This window comes from Bufo gargarizans, chromosome 2, assembly GCF_014858855.1.
Source record: "Bufo gargarizans isolate SCDJY-AF-19 chromosome 2, ASM1485885v1, whole genome shotgun sequence".
Taxonomy (NCBI): domain Eukaryota; kingdom Metazoa; phylum Chordata; class Amphibia; order Anura; family Bufonidae; genus Bufo; species Bufo gargarizans.
Window position 1 is genome coordinate 64,618,925 of NC_058081.1, and position 20,374 is coordinate 64,639,298.

Here is a 20,374-nt window from a genome sequence, read left to right on the forward strand (position 1 = left end):
TTCATTCATAAAGTGATTTAAAGTTAAAGTTACTGCCGGGCCGGGGCTGTTATGGGGAGAAGGATCTGTGGATAGGATGGCGCTGTTATGGGTGGGGGGATCTGTGGATGGCACATATAGCATAAGATGCTATATAGTGTCATCCACAGATCCCCCTCCTCATAACAGCGCGTCATCCACAATTTGTTTTAATATGGCCTTTGAACATAATTTTTCCAGTAAAATCAAAATATACCCCTTTTTTTGTAATTCCCCCCCCCCCCCCCGATTAATTGATGAAATTATTGACAACTAATCGATTATTCAAATAGTTAGATGCAGCCCTAATCTGGACAGTGAGAAAAAGAAGGTCTTAGGTAAACAAATATGAATGGTATAGAAAAGGTACAGTAAATGTGGAAGGACACATTTTTAAGATGTCAATCCTACCCAGCCACGAAAAGTCCCGTCTATCCCATTTAGAGAGGTTGCCTTTAAGGCAGTTGAGAAGGGGTTCATAATTCAATTTAAAAATGTTGTGAGGGGACTTCGGGATGAATACCCCTAGATACTTGAGCGCTTGCTGTTTCCAAGAGAAATCAAACTGGGAGCGTAAGGCTTGGACTGTAGAGTCGTCTAGGGTAACATTCAGTGCCATGCTCTTAGATAAGTTAATTTTGTAATTGGAATAGGAACTGAACTCTTGGAGTATCGAAATAAGTGCTGGAAGGGACTGTCGTTACTGGGAGATATAAACCAAAAGATCATCTGCGAGAGCCGAGCATTTAAGATAGAGACCTGCATGACTTCATGTTGGCGTATAACCACAAGGAGATGTTCCATCGTGAGGACATACAGGAGAGGAGATAAAGGACAGCCCTGTCTGGTACCACTGCAAATAGTAAAAAGGTCTGATAAAGATCAATTAAGGCTACTTTCACATTAGCGTTTTTAGATCTGTCATGTATCTGCAAAATCGCTTCCGTTACAATAATACAACAGCATCCGTTTTGGACCGCTTCTGAGAGAACATGACCGATCTCAGAAACGGAAAGAGAAAACGCTAGTGTGAAAGTAGCCTAACCCGTATCCGAGCTCGGGGAGAGTGATACAATGTCTGTATTCTACTGAGCATATTCTGCCCCATCCCAAGTTGTTTCAGGGTGGCCCACAGGAAACCCCAGTCCACCCGGTCAAAACCTTCTCGGCATATAGAGACAGTAACATAAGAGGTTTGCGCCAGTTTTTGGCATGGTGGATAACTGAGAACGTTTTCAATGTATTCTCACGAGCCTCCCTGCCCAGAACGAAACCCACCTGATCCGGGTGGACCAAGGAACCCAGGAGACACCCCAAACGGCATGCCAGGACTTTGGCATATATCTTAGCATCGACATTGATAAGGTATATTGGTATATAACTGGAGCATAGTTGAGGATCCTTTCCCTCCTTGGGAATCGCTACCACGTGGACATGTAGGAAGGAAGGGAGGAAATTCTGAGTGGTTGAAACACTTAAAAGGTGTCTAGCATAACGGGTGGCAGTTCAGGCTGCATCATTTTGTAAAACCTGGCCGTATAGCCATCTGGGTCTGGGCTATTACCTCCCAGAAGAGAAAAAAAGGAGATTTTTGTATAACTTACCAGTTAAATCTCTTTCTCGCTCTTCCTTGGGGGACACAGACCTTGGGTATAGCTCAGCTCCCTAGGAGGCGTGACACTAAGTAAAACTGTTAAGCCCCTCCTCCATCAGCTATACCCTCAGCCTGGAGATAGAGGCTACCAGTTGCGTGTCCAAGTAGTGAAAGGATAACAACCAATAACGGAAACAACCAGCCAGCAACCCAACGGGGCGCCAGACCATAACCCTGTAACCAAACACAGAAGGGTGGGTGCTGTGTCCCCCAAGGAAGAGCGAGAAAGAGATTTAACTGGTAAGTTATACAAAAATCTCCTTTTCTCGCCCATTTTCCTTGGGGGACACAGACCTTGGGACGTTCAAGAGCAGTCCAAGAAGGGAGGGACCACAAACCCAAGGCGGAACACCACCAGAGCATCAGGAAACCGCTGCCTGCAAAACCAGGCGGCCCAACGCAGCATCCGCTGATGCATGCGTATGCACCCTATAGAACTTTGTGAAAGTGTGCAGAGAGGACCAAGTGGCTGCTTTGCACAACTGTTCAGCCGAGGCCCGATGCCTCTGCGCCCAGGAAGCTCCGCCTTCCTTCTTGGGAACCACAAAGAGGTTCGAGTAGAACCCCCTGAACCTTTCCGTCGGAGGCACGGGGGCGACGACACCCTTGTCCATTAGAGAGTGAATGGCCGCGAAGAAGGCGGCCACTCGTACGGGATCTCGCGGAGGACGGGATCGGAAGAAACGGTCTGGCGGAATGGACGCAAATTCGATTTTCTATCCGCAAGATACAATCTCGAGCGCCCATGCGTCTGAGATGTGGGCCCGCCATACGTTCCTGAATAGGAGAAGGCGGCCCCCCACCCGGGTGGGTGGGGGCGCACCTTCAGGCAGAGGGCTGCTGGCCTGTGGGAGCCCGTGCAGGCTGGGACTTGCGCCAGGTAGGTTGCGTCCGAAAAAAAACGGCTTCTTGCGTCTATCCTGGGCTGGGCCAGAGGAAGAAGAACTGGCCGCGGGTCTAGACCCGGTGGGCTTGCGAAAGGACCGAAAACGGGACGAACCAGCGCGACCACGGGGGGCGCCCATTGGCCTGGACTGGGGGAGGTGAGTACTCTTCCCACCCGTGGCCTCTGATATAAGTTCGTCCAGACGGGTTCCGAACAGGCGGGAACCCGTGAATGGTAGGCCGGCCAAAGAGCGTTTGGAAGCGGCGTCCGCCGCCCAAACCTTCAGCCAGAGTTCCCTCCTGACAGAAACTGCCAGGGCAGAGGAACGGGCAATGAGGGCACCCGCATCAAGGGAGGCCTCACAGACGAATTTTCCGGCCTGAACAATTAGTTGGGCTAAGGAACGGAGGTCCTGAACAGGGACGTCCGACCCTAACTCCCGTTCCAGTTGCAAACCCCATTCAGAGACCGCTTTGCCAACCCAGGCGGAGGCAAAGACCGGTCTAAGGGCCGAACCAGAGGCAGTAAATATGGCCTTGGAGAGGGATTCCGTACGACGGTCCTCAACAGACTGGAGGGAAGATCCGTCCTGTACAGGAATAGTAGTGCTTTTGGACAGGCGAGCCACGGGAGGATCAACCTTAGGCGGGGATGTCCACGTGGTCACAGAATCCGCTGGAAAGGGATAACAAATGTCCAGCTTTTTGGGTGTAATAAAGCGGACGTTAGGCCGAGTCCAAGCCTTGGATACCACAGAAGAAAAATCAGCGTGTATGGGAAAAACCTTGGAGGCCTGTTTGGGGCGGAGAAAGGACACGCCGGCCTGTTCAGAGCTGGGGGGGTCATCGTGTAGCTGAAAGGTATCACGGATGCTAGTGACAAGATGCCCCACCGCGGACGCCAATTTGGACGGAAGCTCTGAGTCCATGTCCACGTCCGAATCCGCCAGTTCTCCCTCAGAAAGCGTATCCCTTTGAGAGGATAGACTTGACTGAGCTCGCACGCATGGCGGAGAGAGCGAAGCATCTGGAGAAGATGTGCGCTCAACCCTTGAACGTTTCTGAGTATGCCGGGCCCTGGAAGATTCGCTGGGAGGCAGGGAACCAGTGGGGGCGGCAGAAACGGTAGTCCCAGCGGGTGCGACAGGGATTGTGGCAGCCTGCGGGAGAGGCGGTCTATCCACGAGACGGCCCACTACGTGTGTAAGGCTTTCCACCGCCTGAGACAGAGACCTAGCCCAGTCAGGGGGTTCAGAGGCACCGGGGGGCGCAGCGGGAAGCGGGCCCTGCACCGGGGCCTGACATGCAAGGCAATGCGGCTCAGATTGCCCACGCGGAAAAAGTTCCTTACAGGCGGTACAGGCATAGTACCAGGGTTTGGGGGCACCTGTGGGATCTGACATGCTGAAGTGTGGTTGTACTCTAATATAGAGACCACAAAGGGTTATAGCAGCTATGACCAGGAGGGTTAGGAGAGGGTTAACTGTCCTACCAGTGCCTCAGAAGAACGTCAGGAGATGGCCCAGATCAGCAGCAGCAGAGAAGCAGTGAACAGCAGTGAGCAGCAGAGAGCAGCAGAGAGCGCCCACAGAAGCCGAGCGATGTACACAGGAGGTTAGAGTCCCCCACCGTGTCCCAGCTTCCTGTCAGGAGTGAGGAAGCGCGGGAAACCTCAGCAGAAAGCACGGGGAACAAGCTCTGCCCCCTCCAGCGCTTGAAATGTCTCCTGTGAAGGAGAACGTAGCTCCGCCCCCAAAATGACGCGCGCGTAAGCCCCGCCCCCTGCCGGGACCGCTAAGCCCCGCCCCCCGTTCTCGGCGGGAAGGGGGAGAGAGAGAAGAGAAAAATGGAGTCAGCCCCGAATGAGGGGGAGGGGGGGGAGAAAGATAGCAGCGTGGGGGGGGAACGGCGTGGGGGTGCTGAGGATGCTGCTGTGCTGCATTGTCCTGCAGATGAGCGCTCAGAATGAGCGACCACGGGTGCCCCCCTTACCCAGAGGGGTAGATGCTGCAGATAGGGACGGGGTATGGGCTGGAATAGCCATCTCACCGTCCGACGTCTTCACCCTCAGTCCTTTCCAGCAGGGTCGCCCCTTCAGCCACTGGCACCGCAGTGGCAGGAAGCTGGAAGAGGGGCTTGGCGTGCGGGCGACCCCCTAGCTGGCGGGATGTAGGGGAGCCATTGCTGCCCAGATCCTCCTATTGCTTCTGTGGGGGAGGCAGCAGTGCAGATAAGTTGGCACTGGCGCAGCTCAACCCCGGGAGAGCAGAGAGGTCTAATGCGTCTCTGGTATCCCTAGGAAAAAATAAAATAACAAAATTAGAAGAAAAGTAAAAATAACAAGGAGAAAACAGCCCTGCAGTAGCAGGGAGTGTCTTGCCTCCTTGGACACTAAGCTAAAACTGGTAGCCTCTATCTCCAGGCTGAGGGTATAGCTGATGGAGGAGGGGCTTAACAGTTTTACTTAGTGTCACGCCTCCTAGGGAGCTGAGCTATACCCAAGGTCTGTGTCCCCCAAGGAAAATGGGCGAGAAAATAATATTACAGATTCTAGCTCTTTCAAAGTAATCTGAGTCTGTTCTTTCGATAGAGCAGGTAAAGCTGTATGGGAGATGTAGTGTTGGAGCGAGCTAGGGGTGTTATCTAGGTCAGACGTATCATTGGGTGGAGGTAGGTCGTAAAGGGACATATATGAGTGGAAGGAGGAAAGAATATCCTCTGTGTGATATGCCAGGGTACCTGATGGCTGACGTATAGTCGGTATAAACATAGAGGCTCTCTTATCACACAAGGCTAGTAAGCAGCTTTTCCAGTGCTTTTTCTTTTTCAATTTTGGACTCTCCTGATCCATTTTCATCATGTGAACCAATGCATTTGGTTTGTTTCCCTCCTGTATGTAGGACTTTCTGTTGCTGTATCCAACCAAACCCATGATGCTCTTCTCCCTCTACCACTGCGCCAGCACCACCCAGCTAGTTTATAGCTCCTCCTACCCAGCTAGTTACATAGCCACGCCCCTATCACTGCCCCCAAACAAGAACAGAACATCACTGGAAATAGGAAAGAGCTGCACGGACATGTTCATGTGACCAAAGCCCAGAATGGAAGATAGGAGCAATAAAAAGGTAAAATAAATGCATTACAAAAATACAGCTACCTTAATAAACGATTATTTTAAAGGATGGTAGGTATCCGATAAATGGGGGTGGGCCTGCTGCTGGAACCCCTCTGACAATCACGAGAATGGAAGTCTTTGAGTGTACCAGAGGAATGGAGTGGTGATGCCCATGTATGACCACCACTCCATTCACTTCTATAGGAATGTCAAGTATGGTGCTTGTGCTATCTCCACCAAGCACATAAAAGTCCGCCACCCAGAAACCTATATAGAAAATGGCTCCATGCCTGCGAGTTATTTTCTATATAGGTTCCTCATGACAACAGCTGCTCAGTAACTACTGAGGAACTTAAAGAACCACCCACCTGAAGACCTTGTGGATACAAATATACCTTGTATAGTATGGAAAATGTGGAATCTGACTGGTTGCTATGCAGTTTTAATAAATCTCTCCCCATAGAAGAAAACAAAAGCAAAGGAAAACTGTTCCTGTGCAGGAGTCCGTCAAGGATATCCTCTCATACCTTTAAATGTGTCTTTGACGGACTTCAGGTTGCTGTTCTTTTTCTGCAGGGCCATTTGGTTCTTCTTAAACATAAGGTATTCCTAAAAAAATACAAAAAAACATAATTAAAGCACCTCTTTAGAAGGATTGAGAAGCTTTGCAGGACTTATTCATAGGCTTCTTGCTCACATTAAGGAAGTTCACTCTTTTTTCCGGAAAGAAATTAGACAGATGTTTTATGATCTCCGTGTGCTGGCAGGAAAAAAAATGTATCTGGATTTGCTTCTCGTCCGGGGTATAATATTGACACAAGACACACGAGAACATTGTGCTGGTATCTCCTTGCCATCCATAACTGTTCACATTGGGTCTGATGATAAAAAAAAACAACAAGCAGCATTACAACTAGATAGGATGAGCAAGGGAGTCAATATGGAGACCTACTTTTGGCGTTATGGTCTGTGAAAGTGTAAGAAAATTAAATAAGCTTTACCCACTCCCACACCAAACATCTTTGAGGCATGAAAGGCTTAAAGGGAAGCTGTTACGTTAAATATGGTGTTTGAGCTGCAGGCAGCATGTTATGGAGCAGGAGGAGCTGAGCAGATTCATATTTTTTGGGAGAAAAGATTCAGTAAAACTTGTATTTCATTCATTTAAATTCCTGCACATTCTGGGCTTTGAAGTCCAGGAGGCGGTCCTATCAGTGATTGACAGCTATCTTTGTATACACAGAGAGAGAAGCCTGTCAGTCACAGATAGAACCTCACCCTGGACTTCAAACCCCAGAATGAGCAGGGATTTAAATGCATGAAATTCAAGTTTTACTGAATCTTTTCCCACAAACCTATATATCAATCTGCTCAGCTCCTCCTGCTCTATAACCTGCTGCCTACAGATTACATTGCATTTTCATGGTGACCGGTTCCCTTTAAAGGGTTCACTAGATCTGGAAACAGTTTAAGGGGTTCCACTACTGTAATAAGGTTGGAAATAAATACATTAAGTTAGGAGACCACGTTTCTTCAAAGCATAGTCCTATCTGGACCATCATTGTCTGTATGACTCTTTAGCACACATGGAGAGTTGGGTCCTTACTAGCCTGAGCAGACTGCAGCTCTTGCTTTAGCAGTCTTAGGCCTTCTGCACACGAACGCTGTGTGCCCGTTTTGCGGCCCGCATACGGCGGTTCCGCAATACACGGGCACCGGCCCGTGTGCACTCCGCATCATTAACTTGAATGGATTCGCAATCACGGAGATGCGGAACAGAAGCACGGATCGGAAACCCACGAAGCACTATGGAGTGCTTCCGTGGTCTGTCTGTCTGTGCCTCCGCACCGCAAAAAAATAGAACTTGTTCTATTTTTTTTGCGGTGCGGACGGATCACGGACCCATTTAAGTTGAATGGGTCTCGATCCGTCCCGGCCCGCCACATGGACGTCCCCAATGCAGGGAATGGATGCACAACGTTTGTGTGCAAGAGCCCTTAGTGCAAACATGTATTCCCCCCCCCCCAATCAACACATGCCGACTCGCCCCTTAATGATCACGCACAGCACTTCTGAATAGCTTTTCTAGATCATAAAGAGAACTGCGCTGCCATGCAGTTACAGCTGCACAGTGCTCTCTATTGCCTCTCTGCACTCATTATATCATCAATGCAAAGAGTAAGTTACAGCCAGAACAATGCTAGAGGCTGGAAAGCGATTCCTCCTAGACCAGGGATGGCAAACCTCCAGCTGTTGCAAAACTACAACTCCCAGCATGCCCAGACTGCCTACAGCTATCATCCTACAACAGGGCATGGTGGGAATGGTAGTTTTACAACAGCTGGAGAGCCACAGGTTGGCTATCCCTGTCCTAGACTGTCTTCCATAGGATCCTTAGAATAACCCCTTTACTGCCCTAGACCACCAGGGATACTGCAATAGATCACCAGCTATATAGACATTTACTGCTTTAATGCACTAGACCAGTGATGGCTAACCTTGGCACTCCAGCTGTGGTAAAACTACAACTCCCAAGATGCCCCCCTTGCTTGGCTGCTCTCAGAACTCTGTAGAAATAAATGGAACATGCTGGGAGTCGTAGTTTCACCACAGCTGGAGTGCCAAGGTTAGCCATCACTGCCCTAGACCATTCAGTATATGGACATTAGCCCCTTCACTGCCCTAGACCACCAGCTATAATGACATTAACCACCCACTCAATGGCTAGAGTGAACCCTGCCAGCAATGTAGATGAAAGTTATGTGCTCGTCACATTCATCCAGTGTGAACAGACGTTATGTGGGGGAAGGGGGAATGCCCAAGATAAAATCCCTTGGCTCCTAGTCAAAAAGTTAAACTACCACCCTGGTAACATTAACTAGATTGGTCGGCGTACAACAATACATTTATGGTTATGAATCTATCATAAAAGTAGGGTAACTGAATTAGAGCCCATTTACAAATATTCATAGGAGCATAACGGCCCTCAGTAAATATGTGGCTAAACACCCGACAAATGTTTGGTCGCCCTGTGTAAGCAGGGATGTGCTGCCGACACAACTAAACTGCATAGGAATAAACATATATACAACCAACATAGTAACGATCATCCATCCCCATACAGAGGTGATGGTTACTCTATGTTAATGACAGGGCTGTTATCTATGGTTCTTACTGCTCTGCCAGAAGGTGCGAATCTTCTGCCTTTTTGTGTTCTTGATTCGACGAATTGGCATCTAGGAATGGATACAAGACTTAAGTCATTAAATGATTAACATATTACAACAATGAAGATAGCCACACACATTAGGGTGCATTCACATGACTATGTATTTTGCCCACCGCAAAAAATACGGATGTCGTCTATGTTGCATCGTGGTTTTTTTGGCGGACCCATTGTAACAAAGTCTATTCTTGACAGCAAAATGGACAAGAAAAGGACATGTTCTATCTTTTTTGAGGGGCTGCGGAACGAATAAAAAGGATGCATATTTTGCAGCACCTTTGAAATGAATGGGTCCACATCCAATCGACAAACAATGCAGATCAGATGTGGATAAAAAAAATACGGTCGTGTGAATGGAGCCTTAGACGTATGTAGAACTGAGCACGCATGTGTATGGGGTCGGGAGAAAGCTGTCCACCAAACGAGTGATCGGTCAACAGGGTCTCTCGCATGTGGGCAACCTAATGCAAGTACGGTAGTTACCACTGGTCTCCCCAGCAGCCGTGTGTTCCTGCACATCTCCATTCTGGGTTTTGGCCTGTTGTGGAATAAAATGAACAAATGTCAACCCTTACTAACACTTCTGAAGAAGCTTCACACCTACATACACTCAGCAATAGAACAGTCTCCCCTCGATTATTGTCCAGTATCCTTCCCCAGCACATACAATTTTTTTGAGCAATTTTCCAGTCCAATATTCGCCAATAAATATAGGTTCTGAACTCTTAAAAGGGGTTGTCCGGGTCAGTGCTCCCCTGAATCGCGCAGGGCAAAGGCTTTATATGGAGATCCGGTGACAAGCAGGCTCTCCATCAGATAAGCTAGTTGGAGGCTTCTGCCTAGCAGTGAGCCCAGTGACGTCACCGGCACTGAAGGGCGGGCTTTAGCTAAAGCCCACCCATCAGTGCCGGTGATGTCACCAGCAACACTGCTAGGCGGACAATTTTTCTATACTTAAAATAAGCTATTTTTAATCCCCTTTTTCCCACCCACCACCCTTAGGGGGAGGAAGGGGGAGGCAAAAAAAATAAAAAATATCCAGCCGTAAAGTAACCATCTTTTCCATGGTTCATCAACATTTTGTAATCTTTTACTATGGCCCTCCATCACCCGTTCTTCTTTAATCAGATTGTCAACTGCTTTTCTCCACTGTCTTAAGTATAAGGAGTCAAGCTTGAAATAATACTTTGGTCAGGACCATTTGTGTATTTTTATTTAAATTGAATTCACAGACAACCCATTTAAAGACTAAGGATGCCTTTGATTTAAGTATTATAAAAAAAAAAAATGCACTAGCCCTTCTTGTAACTTTCTGCCCCCTCCACACTCTGAACCGCCATGTACAATATCCGCCCCCCCACTACTGCAATATCTAACAGAAGGGAGGGGGACAGCAGAGAGAGAATCTGACAGATTTATGTCATATCCAGCACCACCACAAGCTAGGTCAAGGGCATAAACAAACTCTGCAGAAGCAAAATGGTAGGACATTTTTACTGAAGACTATAGAAAGTTGATTAATTTAGCAGAACGCAGCTTTCATTTTCCCAAAGCAGTTTAAGAGATGAAAGTCGATCTCTGATGGACAAGAAAGTCAGTTTTACTATTAGGGCTCGTGCACAGGAACGTATTTTGTTTCCATGTCCATTCTGTTGGGTTTTTTTGCAGCCCATATTCAGAACCACTCACTTCAATTGGGCAGCAAAAAAATTAATAAATAAAATCGAACGTGTCCTATTATTGTCCACATTACGGACAAGGATAGGACTGTTCTATTTGGGGCCAGCTGTTCCGTTCCGCAAAATACAGAATGCACACAGAAGTCATCCGTTTTTTTTGCGGATGCGTTTTTTGTAGACTGTAAAATACAGGTGGTCGTGTGCATGAGGCCTTGGACCGTATAGTAGTGACGTATAAGTGTACATGTATAGCCCAGGATGGCCTTCCCTGAATACAAATGTGGCCAAACCTCAGCTGTGAGTAGTATTGAAACTAAACTTCCAAAATGGGACCCCATGTAGTCTGAGCAGTTCCATACATGCCTGAAATGTTTATTGCAAGAAGAGCCCAATAACACCCCATTCCAGCTACTTACTTGATAGACATAGGTCTGGCTGGCATATGTACCTGTATTGAGTAATGACAAAGTATACATTAGGAGAGGTTGTCACAGCCCCACCCCTGTCATTCACATCAATTGATAAAACTGTTCTCTGCCACATAAGAGGTGACCATAGACATGAGAAGTCTGCAGTCCTATAATAGAATACAGCAGTATTGTACAGGCACTCCAATACACATGTAACGTTCAGTCCTAGCACCTCGGACCTTTACCCCACAGGTTGGTCGCATGTATATTGCTCTTTCACACAAAATACGGATTGTGTCAGGATGCGTTCGGGGTGCATTCAGTGAAACTCGCACCATTTTGCAAGTTAGTTCAGTCAGTTTTGTCTGCGATTGTGTTCAGTTGTTTCCGTGTGGGTGCAATGCTTTTACATCCAGATGCAATGCATTCTTTACTGAATCCCCATTCACTTCTATGGGGCCAGGGGTGCGTGAAAAACGCAGAATATAGAACATGCGGCGATTCTCACACAACGCAGAACTGATGATTAATTAGGTCAGGATTCAGTGCAGGTGCTATGCATTCACTTCACACATCGCACCCTCGTGGAAAACTCACTCATGTGAAAGGGGCCTTAATGTTACACTGACAAGTAATCTCCTAAAGGGGTTATGCCATAATGGATTTAAAAAAAAAAAAAAAAGCTAGAACCAGCCCTGTACCTCACATGGATCCAGAGATATCCACATTCATTTCTCCTCTAGATTTATTTCAAACTGGCAGCTCAGGGGGCATGTCTGCTACAGCCCTCTCCGTAGCACAGCTCAGGTGGTGTGTCCTTTCTGCTACAGCTCTCTCCTTATAACAGCTCAGATGGTGTGTCCTTTCTGCTACAGCTCTCTCCCTATAACAGCTCAGGTGGTGTGTCCTTTCTGCTACAGCTCTCTCCATAGCACAGCTTCAGGTGCTTGTCCTATCTGCTGCATCTCTCCCCATAACACCTCAGGGGTGTCCTTTGCAGCACTTTCCCTGTAACTGCCACTGCTTCTAACAGAAGATATGGCTGGTGACATTTGAAGATTCAAACTCAGTGCACGCGACCACCTCAGTGAGGAGGACGGAGAAATAAGAACAACAACAAACAGCAGGTGGTGCTGTACAGTTACATTTTATCGAATAACTGAGTAGCTATACTTTTTATTTACATGCAATTACAAAAAGTGTTGAGATCCAGGTGTTGGTTTGAAAAATGTAGAATATTTCTTGTGGGACAACCCCTTTAAGCCAAGCCTCTAACATGGCCTAACAGATGCATGCCTATGGTAGACCTGGGCATCGATACGTCCCCTCCCTAGGCTATACAGTCACTATTTACTGTGGCTTCTAAAGAGTTAAACAGCCTGGCATTCCTAGCATGTCAAAAGTTTGTGGGTCCAATGTTTGGAGATCACCAATGAAAGAAAACAAAGGGACAGAAGCACTTAGCAGTTTTTACAGCTTTACCTCTGGTGAAATCTATGCCTTTCTGAAACAGCGCCACTTCTGTCAACAGGTTGTGTCTGGTATTGCACATATTTATTTGTACTGGCTCGAGCAATACCTTGTCTCTTAGGCTATGCTTCAGGTTTTGGCTCAAAAATACTGATGGAAATCACTAGAGATGGGCAAAGTGAGTTTCGGATGTTACATCTGAAGTTTCGAACATACAGGCTTCGGATTAATACTGTACAGAGATCAGTCACCATACAGTAATAAAATGTACGGGCTCAGATGTGCCGAAGTCCATAATTCGCAAAATTCAAAATCCAAGTTTTAAAGTGGTTTTACTGTAGTTGCTTTGCTCATCACTAGAAATCACCGATCCAGCACTGAATGTGTGAATAAGGCCTACCACTGTGTGGATCCTCACCTCCTGAATTTTGTGGCTGACTGGTGGCTTCCCGGTGCTGTGGATTATTAGCTGCACCTGTCAGTGAAATACTAGGAACCAGAAAATACCTAGTATTTGAAAACAATATTGGCTCCAGCACCGCTGCGGCCATGCCGTTTGTATACAAGACCACTGCAGCCAATCACTGACCAGTGGTAAATGGCACAAAACAGTGATTGGCTGCAGCAGTCACAAGTGATATACGGGCACATCACCCCTGTAGTCATACCAGGCAGTGGTGCTGGAGCACAGGCGGGCAGGACAGTCAGTATTACTTTTTTTTTATTATTTTAATACCTTCTGTTGCCTTGCAATAATTTTAGTTCGGCCAACCCCTTTAAACCACTTAGTTGCTATGAGCGGCTCCACTACTTGTAAGCTGCAGTCAAGATATTTGCTCCTGTCACATCATGCGTCTAATTAGTGCGAGTATTAACTTTTGGTTCTTTACTGGAGGCTGCTATCCTCTTCTGCTGCCCCCCCCCCCCCACCCCAAGACACGTACCTGTTTGCTCCATATTGGGAAACTGCCTGAGTGTGGAGAACTTCCTTTTCCGGTTAAGCATTGGTCTCCACTAAAAGATGGTAGAAAGACAAACACAGGGATAGGATTAGTAGACACCCCAACTTTTGAGGATTCATCCTGCCGTTTAACTCCTTGCAAAGCAGGTCATTTTTGGCAGAAGACAAACCACTTTTCAAATGGCTCCTGGAATCTGCATCGATAAAAATATTTCCTCGGCAGCACCTGCTACAAGTGAACGGCTGTCCATGTAATCACGGACGCGCAGGGTTCACCAGAGCCACCTTCCATACTGCTACACAAAGCAGGGGTACTTTATACCGTGTACTAGCCATATGCCATACCAGGTGATGGAAAAAACCCTTTAAGTGCCTCCTATGAACACTGTCAATACACAATCTCAATGGCTTCACCATTATTTCCACAGATGACTTGCTTTGGCCCCAGCTTCTAATGTGTGTATGGCATACTACTGCGCAGTTGGCACAGTCTCTTTAAACAAAGGCATCAATAACTGTAAAAACCAGAGTCAGGCAGCTGCTGCCAAGGCCAATAAGATAATGGGTTGCATCAGAAGGGGCATAGATGCCCGTGATGAGAACATAGTCCTACCATTTTACAAATCACCAGTCAGACCACACATGGAGTACTGTGTACAGTTCTGGGCTCCTGTGAACAAGGCAGACATAGCAGAGCTGGAGAGGGTTCAGAGGAGGGGAATGGGGGGGGACTACAGGACCCTGAAAGATTTTCAGCATTAGGGTTATTCACTTTAGAAAAAAGACGACTGAGGGGAGATCTAATTGCTATGTATAAATATATCAGGGGTCAGTACAGAGATCTCTACCATCACCTATTTATCCCCAGGACTGTGACGAGGGGACATCCTCTGCGTCTGGAGGAAAGAAGGTTGGTACACAAACATAGAGGAGGATTCTTTACAGTAAGAGCAGTGAGACTATGGAGCTCTCTGCCTGAGGAGGTGGTGATGGTGAGTACAATAAAGGAATTCAAGAGGGGCCTGGATGTATTTCTGGAGCGTAATAATATTACAGGCTATAGCTACTAGAGAGGGGTCGTTGTTCCAGGGAGTTATTCTGATGCCTGATTGGAGTCGGGAAGGAATTTTTTCCCCCTAACGTGTGGAAAATTGAATTCTACCACACAGGGGTCTTTGCCTTCTTCTGGAACAACTTGCAGGATGAGAGGCCAAACTGGATGGACAAATGTTTTTCTTCGGCCTTATAAACTATGTTACTATACTGAGACACCACGGTGCGATATGATGACTTCTACTGCACTGGCAGGGAGGTGCATAAAAGCGGTACACAGCCTGCTGGATCAACCCCATACACAATGTTGTCTCTGGCATCTTTTCAGCATGCTGGAAGTTGCTGGTGTGCACTAGTGCAGCAGTATACACTACCTACATGAATATAGCGGCCCTCATTAGTATAGGAACTGACAACTATACAACTACCGCAGGGCAGGAGGGAGCGCTGACTTACCTGCATTTGTGTCGGGTCAAACGGTGGCGGCCTAACACCAAAGGCATTTCCATGCATGTTGGGATTTTTGGGACGCTCCCAGGGAGGGGGGTTAAATCGGACAGGAGGTCTGAAGAGAAAAAGGACGACAACACGTCATACATATGCTGATGTCAGGGGCTTTTCCCCACAGACAATTTAACTTTACTCTAGGACTTCATGCCAAGCTGAGAAATTGTCATTCGCTACCTCATGTGCGGTGGAAACTTCCGAGGCTCCATCCCAGGTCCGTGCATGAATCTGGGGTCACCTAAAGGAGGACCATAGTTCACCACAGGTCCAGGGTAGTTCCAGGGACGGGGGAAATTAAAACCAGGACGACCTATGTATATGCAAAAAGATGGTTAAAGAGCGTGAGCAGATACACAATTACTTGTAAGTATATATTTGGATGTTTCATCCCTCTATGGGGGGTTAGGACCATCCATGCATTACATCGACGGCCACTCATGACGCAAACACTGAAGGGGCTGCAGCACTCGTCTCAGCACTGCCACCCTGATCTGCCAGGATGCTGGAAGTCGGCCCCTCCACTGATCGGACATTGAACCCATCAGGGTTGCGATTCTGGGTAACCCCTTTAACGCCTGTTTTGTAAATAAATGTCAATTGAGGGATGTCTCCTTTGAGGAACGATAATCGTTATCAATGAACTCTTCTGGTCGTATAGTTACCCACTTCATGTAACCAACAAAAGGCCGTGTTCACATTAGAGGCCTTGATCCCATTCTCCAGGCCATGGTGACACTGGGCATGGAGGGACACGTCTGCTGGCCAGAAGGGTAGCAGTAAGATGCCCAGAGAGGATTCATTAGAACTGGATCTGTGCATCACATTGTGGTCGCAACAATTATACCGCCTCAGCATACACTTGTGTCTCTCAGCGTCTGCTGTCGGATCAGACAGAACAGAATTGGAGGAACACTTTAAATGCTTCATGACGGATATGAGGTCAAGTGGTTTTTTTCTTCCTTACTGTCCGGTACAATAGCCGTCATGTATGCCCTGCCACGTGACCTGGGTACAAGTGCCAAGGGCTGATCCATTTCACACAATCTCGCACACCCCTACACCAAGGCCACAGACTGAGGCTTCTTGCACACAAACGTTGTGCGGCCGCTCCGTGCATTGGGGACCGCAATTTGCGGTCCCCAATGCACGGGCAATGTCCGTGCGGCGGCCGGGACGGATCGAGAACTAGTCAACTTGAATGGGTCCGTGATCCGCGATTTTTTTGCGATGCGGAGGCATGTACAAATACACCATGGAAGCACTCCGTAGTGCTTCCGTAGGGTTCCGATCCGTGCTTCTGTTTCGCATCTCCGTGCTTGCGGACCCCGTGTATTGCGGACCAGCCGTATGCGGGCCACAATACGGCCACGGGCCCACATTTGTGTGCAAGAGGCCTGAACATAAATCACACCCCGACACGGCCTTTCATGCACCCCAACACTCTGCCCCCATCTATGATATTTAAATGAATATACAAGTTAATTAGGGGCCCCACTCGCCAGCAAACGCACAGTAGCACACAACCCCCACAGATCAGCTGGTGGAAGAGAAGGCAGCGATCCATCTGAGCGCCACCTTCCCTTCATTGTTCACTTGCTCGCCGTCGACATCGCAGCAATGAGCCGGTGTAATTACAAGAAGCCATCCCATTCACTTCTATATGATGGCTCGTCCGATACACTTGAATAGGAAGGAGCTGTCCCACTGAAATGAATGGGACAGCTTGTAATTACACCTGCGCGGCCTACTCTTCAGCCAGCTGATCACCTGGGGTGCCGGGTATCAGACCCAAACCGATCTGATAATGTCAGTATAAAAATCTCGCAAAATTCCTTTAAGGCTCCATTCACACGTCCGCAATTCTGTTCCGCATTTTGCGGAATGGAATTGCGGAGCCATTCATTTCTATGGGGCTGCACGATGTGCTGTCAGGATCCGGAAATTAGGATCGGCACTTCCGGGTCCGCAATTCCGTTCCCGGAAAAAAAATAGAACATGTCCTATTCTTGTCTGCAATTGCGGACAAAATTAGGCATTTTCTATTAAGTGGCGGCGATGTGCTGTCCGCAAAAAATGGGAACACACATTGCCGGTGTCCATGTTTTGGGAATCTGCATAAAACAAATATACGGATGTGGGAATGGACCCTAATGTAGTAAAAATGTAGCGGCCATGTCTCAGGTGTTATGTACTTCCATGGGCTTTAGTGTAGAATCCAGGAAACCTCATTACCACTTCCAAAAAGTTTTTTAGCAGCCGGTGCTAATTTGATTTCTTCCTAAGGGGAATGTGTATTCCCCACACAGACTGAGCGGCAACGTGCAGTATTGCTCTATAAAAACAATATATTTATTTATTACATCTGATTTTCATCAGAACACAGATCAAACTATCATGCCACCATGATCAGACCGCCTGCCATCATGATCACACCCTCCCTTGCTGCAGTGCAATCAGAGCCAGACCCCCATGCTGTCCATTGCCATGTCCCCCACTCCCCGCAGTGCCATCAGATCAGCAGCCCCTATGATGGCACTGCCATCAGCCCCTCCATGCCATCCAGATTGCCATGATGTCCCCCTTCCCCTGTGCCTCCATGCCATCCACCATGTCCCCCACTCCCCCAGATCAGCCCCTCCATGCTAAATCACAGGTGCCCCCATCAACCCCTCTCCATCCCCCCACCTCCCTCTCATATCTCTTTATTTATGCCAAATCACAGCCTGGTGCCCCAATTAACTCGTCCCCCCGCCACCAATAACATGCCATTGCCAATTCACAGGTGCCCCCGTTTCCCCCCTAGCCTGCTGCTTACTTTATACTTACCTTTAATGGCAGTGTGGTGTGCGCTGGCATGTTGAGTCCACAGGAGACACGACTTGATCCCAGCAAGAACTGGGACCTGACGTCACACAAATCGTCAGCCAGCGCGCTGACAATGTGTGTACGCATGGGCGAGTTCGGACTATGAAGGCCACGGAGCGGTGAGTGAGAAGCTTCATTTCACCCCCGCTCCATGGTCGTGTGATTCAAACGATTCATCGTTGCAGGAAAACTGCATCGAGGATTTTTTTGCCTCGATTTCATCGATTAATCGTTTCAGCTCTACAGTACACAAAACCACAAGACATACACAAAATAATACGCAGAAGGTAGGACTCTAAGGACTCCATATCACAATACCCATAAGGAGCAAACCTAGAAGTGCTGAAAGCATAGATGTAATGTGGGACCATAATACTAAACCTGCTGTGCCTGCCCCCCCCCCCCCCGATACAGAATAATACTAAGCCTGCCCCCCCCCGATACAGAATAATACTAAGCCTGCCCCCCCCGATACAGAATAATACTAAGCCTGCCCCCCCCGATACAGAATAATACTAAGCCTGCCCCCCCCCGATACAGAATAATACTAAGCCTGCCCCCCCCGATACAGAATAATACTAAGCCTGCCCCCCCCCGATACAGAATAATACTAAGCCTGCCCCCCCCCCGATACAGAATAATACTAAGCCTGCCCCCCCCCGATACAGAATAATACTAAGCCTGCCCCCCCCCGATACAGAATAATACTAAGCCTGCCCCCCCCCCGATACAGAATAATACTAAGCCTGCCCCCCCCCCCGATACAGAATAATACTAAGCCTGCCCCCCCCCCGATACAGAATAATACTAAGCCTGCCCCCCCCCCCGATACAGAATAATACTAAGCCTGCCCCCCCCCGATACAGAATAATACTAAGCCTGCCCCCCCCCCGATACAGAATAATACTAAGCCTGCCCCCCCCCCGATACAGAATAATACTAAGCCTGCCCCCCCCCCGATACAGAATAATACTGTGCCTGCCCCCCCCGATACAGAATAATACTGTGCCTGCCCCCCCCCGATACAGAATAATACTAAGCCTGCCCCCCCGATACAGAATAATACTGTGCCTGCCCCCCCCCGATACAGAATAATACTGTGCCTGCCCCCCCCCGATACAGAATAATACTGTGCCTGCCCCCCCCGATACAGAATAATACTGTGCCTGCCCCCCCCGATACAGAATAATACTGTGCCTGCCCCCCCGATACAGAATAATACTGTGCCTGCCCCCCCCCCCGATACAGAATAATACTGTGCCTGCCCCCCCCCCGATACAGAATAATACTGTGCCTGCCCCCCCCCCGATACAGAATAATACTGTGCCTGCCCCCCCCCCGATACAGAATAATACTGTGCCTGCCCCCCCGATACAGAATAATACTGTGCCTGCCCCCCCGATACAGAATAATACTGTGCCTGCCCCCCCGATACAGAATAATACTGTGCCTGCCCCCCCGATACAGAATAATACTGTGCCTGCCCCCCCGATACAGAATAATACTGTGCCTGCCCCCCCCGATACAGAATAATACTGTGCCTGCCCCCCCCCCCGATACAGAATAATACTGTGCCTGCCCCCCCCCCGATACAGAATAATACTGTGCCTGCCCCCCCCCCGATACAGAATAATACTGTGCCTGCCCCCCCCGATACAGAATAATACTGTGCCTGCCCCCCCGATACAGAATAATACTGTGCCTGCCCCCCCCGATACAGAATAATACTGTGCCTGCCCCCCCCGATACAGAATAATACTGTGCCTGCCCCCCCGATACAGAATAATACTGTGCCTGCCCCCCCCGATACAGAATAATACTGTGCCTGCCCCCCCGATACAGAATAATACTGTACCTGCCGCCCCCCGATACAGAATAATACTGTACCTCCCCCCCCCCCCCGATACAGAATAATACTAAGCCTGCCCTCTGATGTAGAGCAAGGCTACTTTCACACCTGCGTTAGGTGCGGATCCATCTGGTATCTGCACAGACGGATTCACACCTATAAATGCAAACGCTGGTATCCGTTCAGTACAGATCCGTCTGCATAACTTATTAAAATAAAAATCTAAGTCTAAGTGTAAGTCAAACGGATCCGTCCCGACTTACATTGAAAGTCAATGGGGAACGGATCCATTTATAATTGCACCATATTTGTGTCAATGTAACTGGATCCGTCCCCGTTGACTTACATTGTAAGTAAGGACGGCTCCGTTTGGCTGCAAGCAGCGCTTTGGTGTCCGCCTCCAGAGCGGAATGGGGGCTGAACAGAGCCAAACTGATGCATTCTGAACGGTTCCGCATCCATTCAGAATGCATTGGGGCTGAACTGATCCGTTTTGAACCGCTTGTGAGAGCCCTGAAACGGATCTCACAGGCGGACCTAGAAACGGCAGTGTGAAAGTAGCCCAATACTAAAACCTGCTGAGCCTGCCCCCGATGTAGGATAACGCTGAGCCTGCCCCCGCTGTAGGATAACGCTGACCCTGCCCCCGCTGTAGGATAACGCTGACCCTGCCCCCGCTGTA

General features: G+C 48.4%; 1 protein-coding gene across 1 annotated transcript in view; it reads right to left on the reverse strand.

Moving 5' to 3' along the window:
* The window catches only part of LOC122927331 (A-kinase anchor protein 8-like), a 30,776-nt gene that overhangs the window by 8,956 nt on the left and 1,446 nt on the right, over positions 1-20,374 (reverse strand). The window contains exons 2-9 of the mRNA XM_044279062.1: positions 15,156-15,288; positions 14,928-15,036; positions 13,402-13,471; positions 10,994-11,025; positions 9,382-9,436; positions 8,848-8,908; positions 6,370-6,550; positions 6,200-6,281 (exon numbers count right to left, since the gene is read on the reverse strand). Of these exons, the coding sequence (XP_044134997.1) occupies positions 6,200-6,281; positions 6,370-6,550; positions 8,848-8,908; positions 9,382-9,436; positions 10,994-11,025; positions 13,402-13,471; positions 14,928-15,036; positions 15,156-15,288 (723 nt within the window). The remainder of the gene's footprint in view (positions 1-6,199; positions 6,282-6,369; positions 6,551-8,847; positions 8,909-9,381; positions 9,437-10,993; positions 11,026-13,401; positions 13,472-14,927; positions 15,037-15,155; positions 15,289-20,374) is intronic.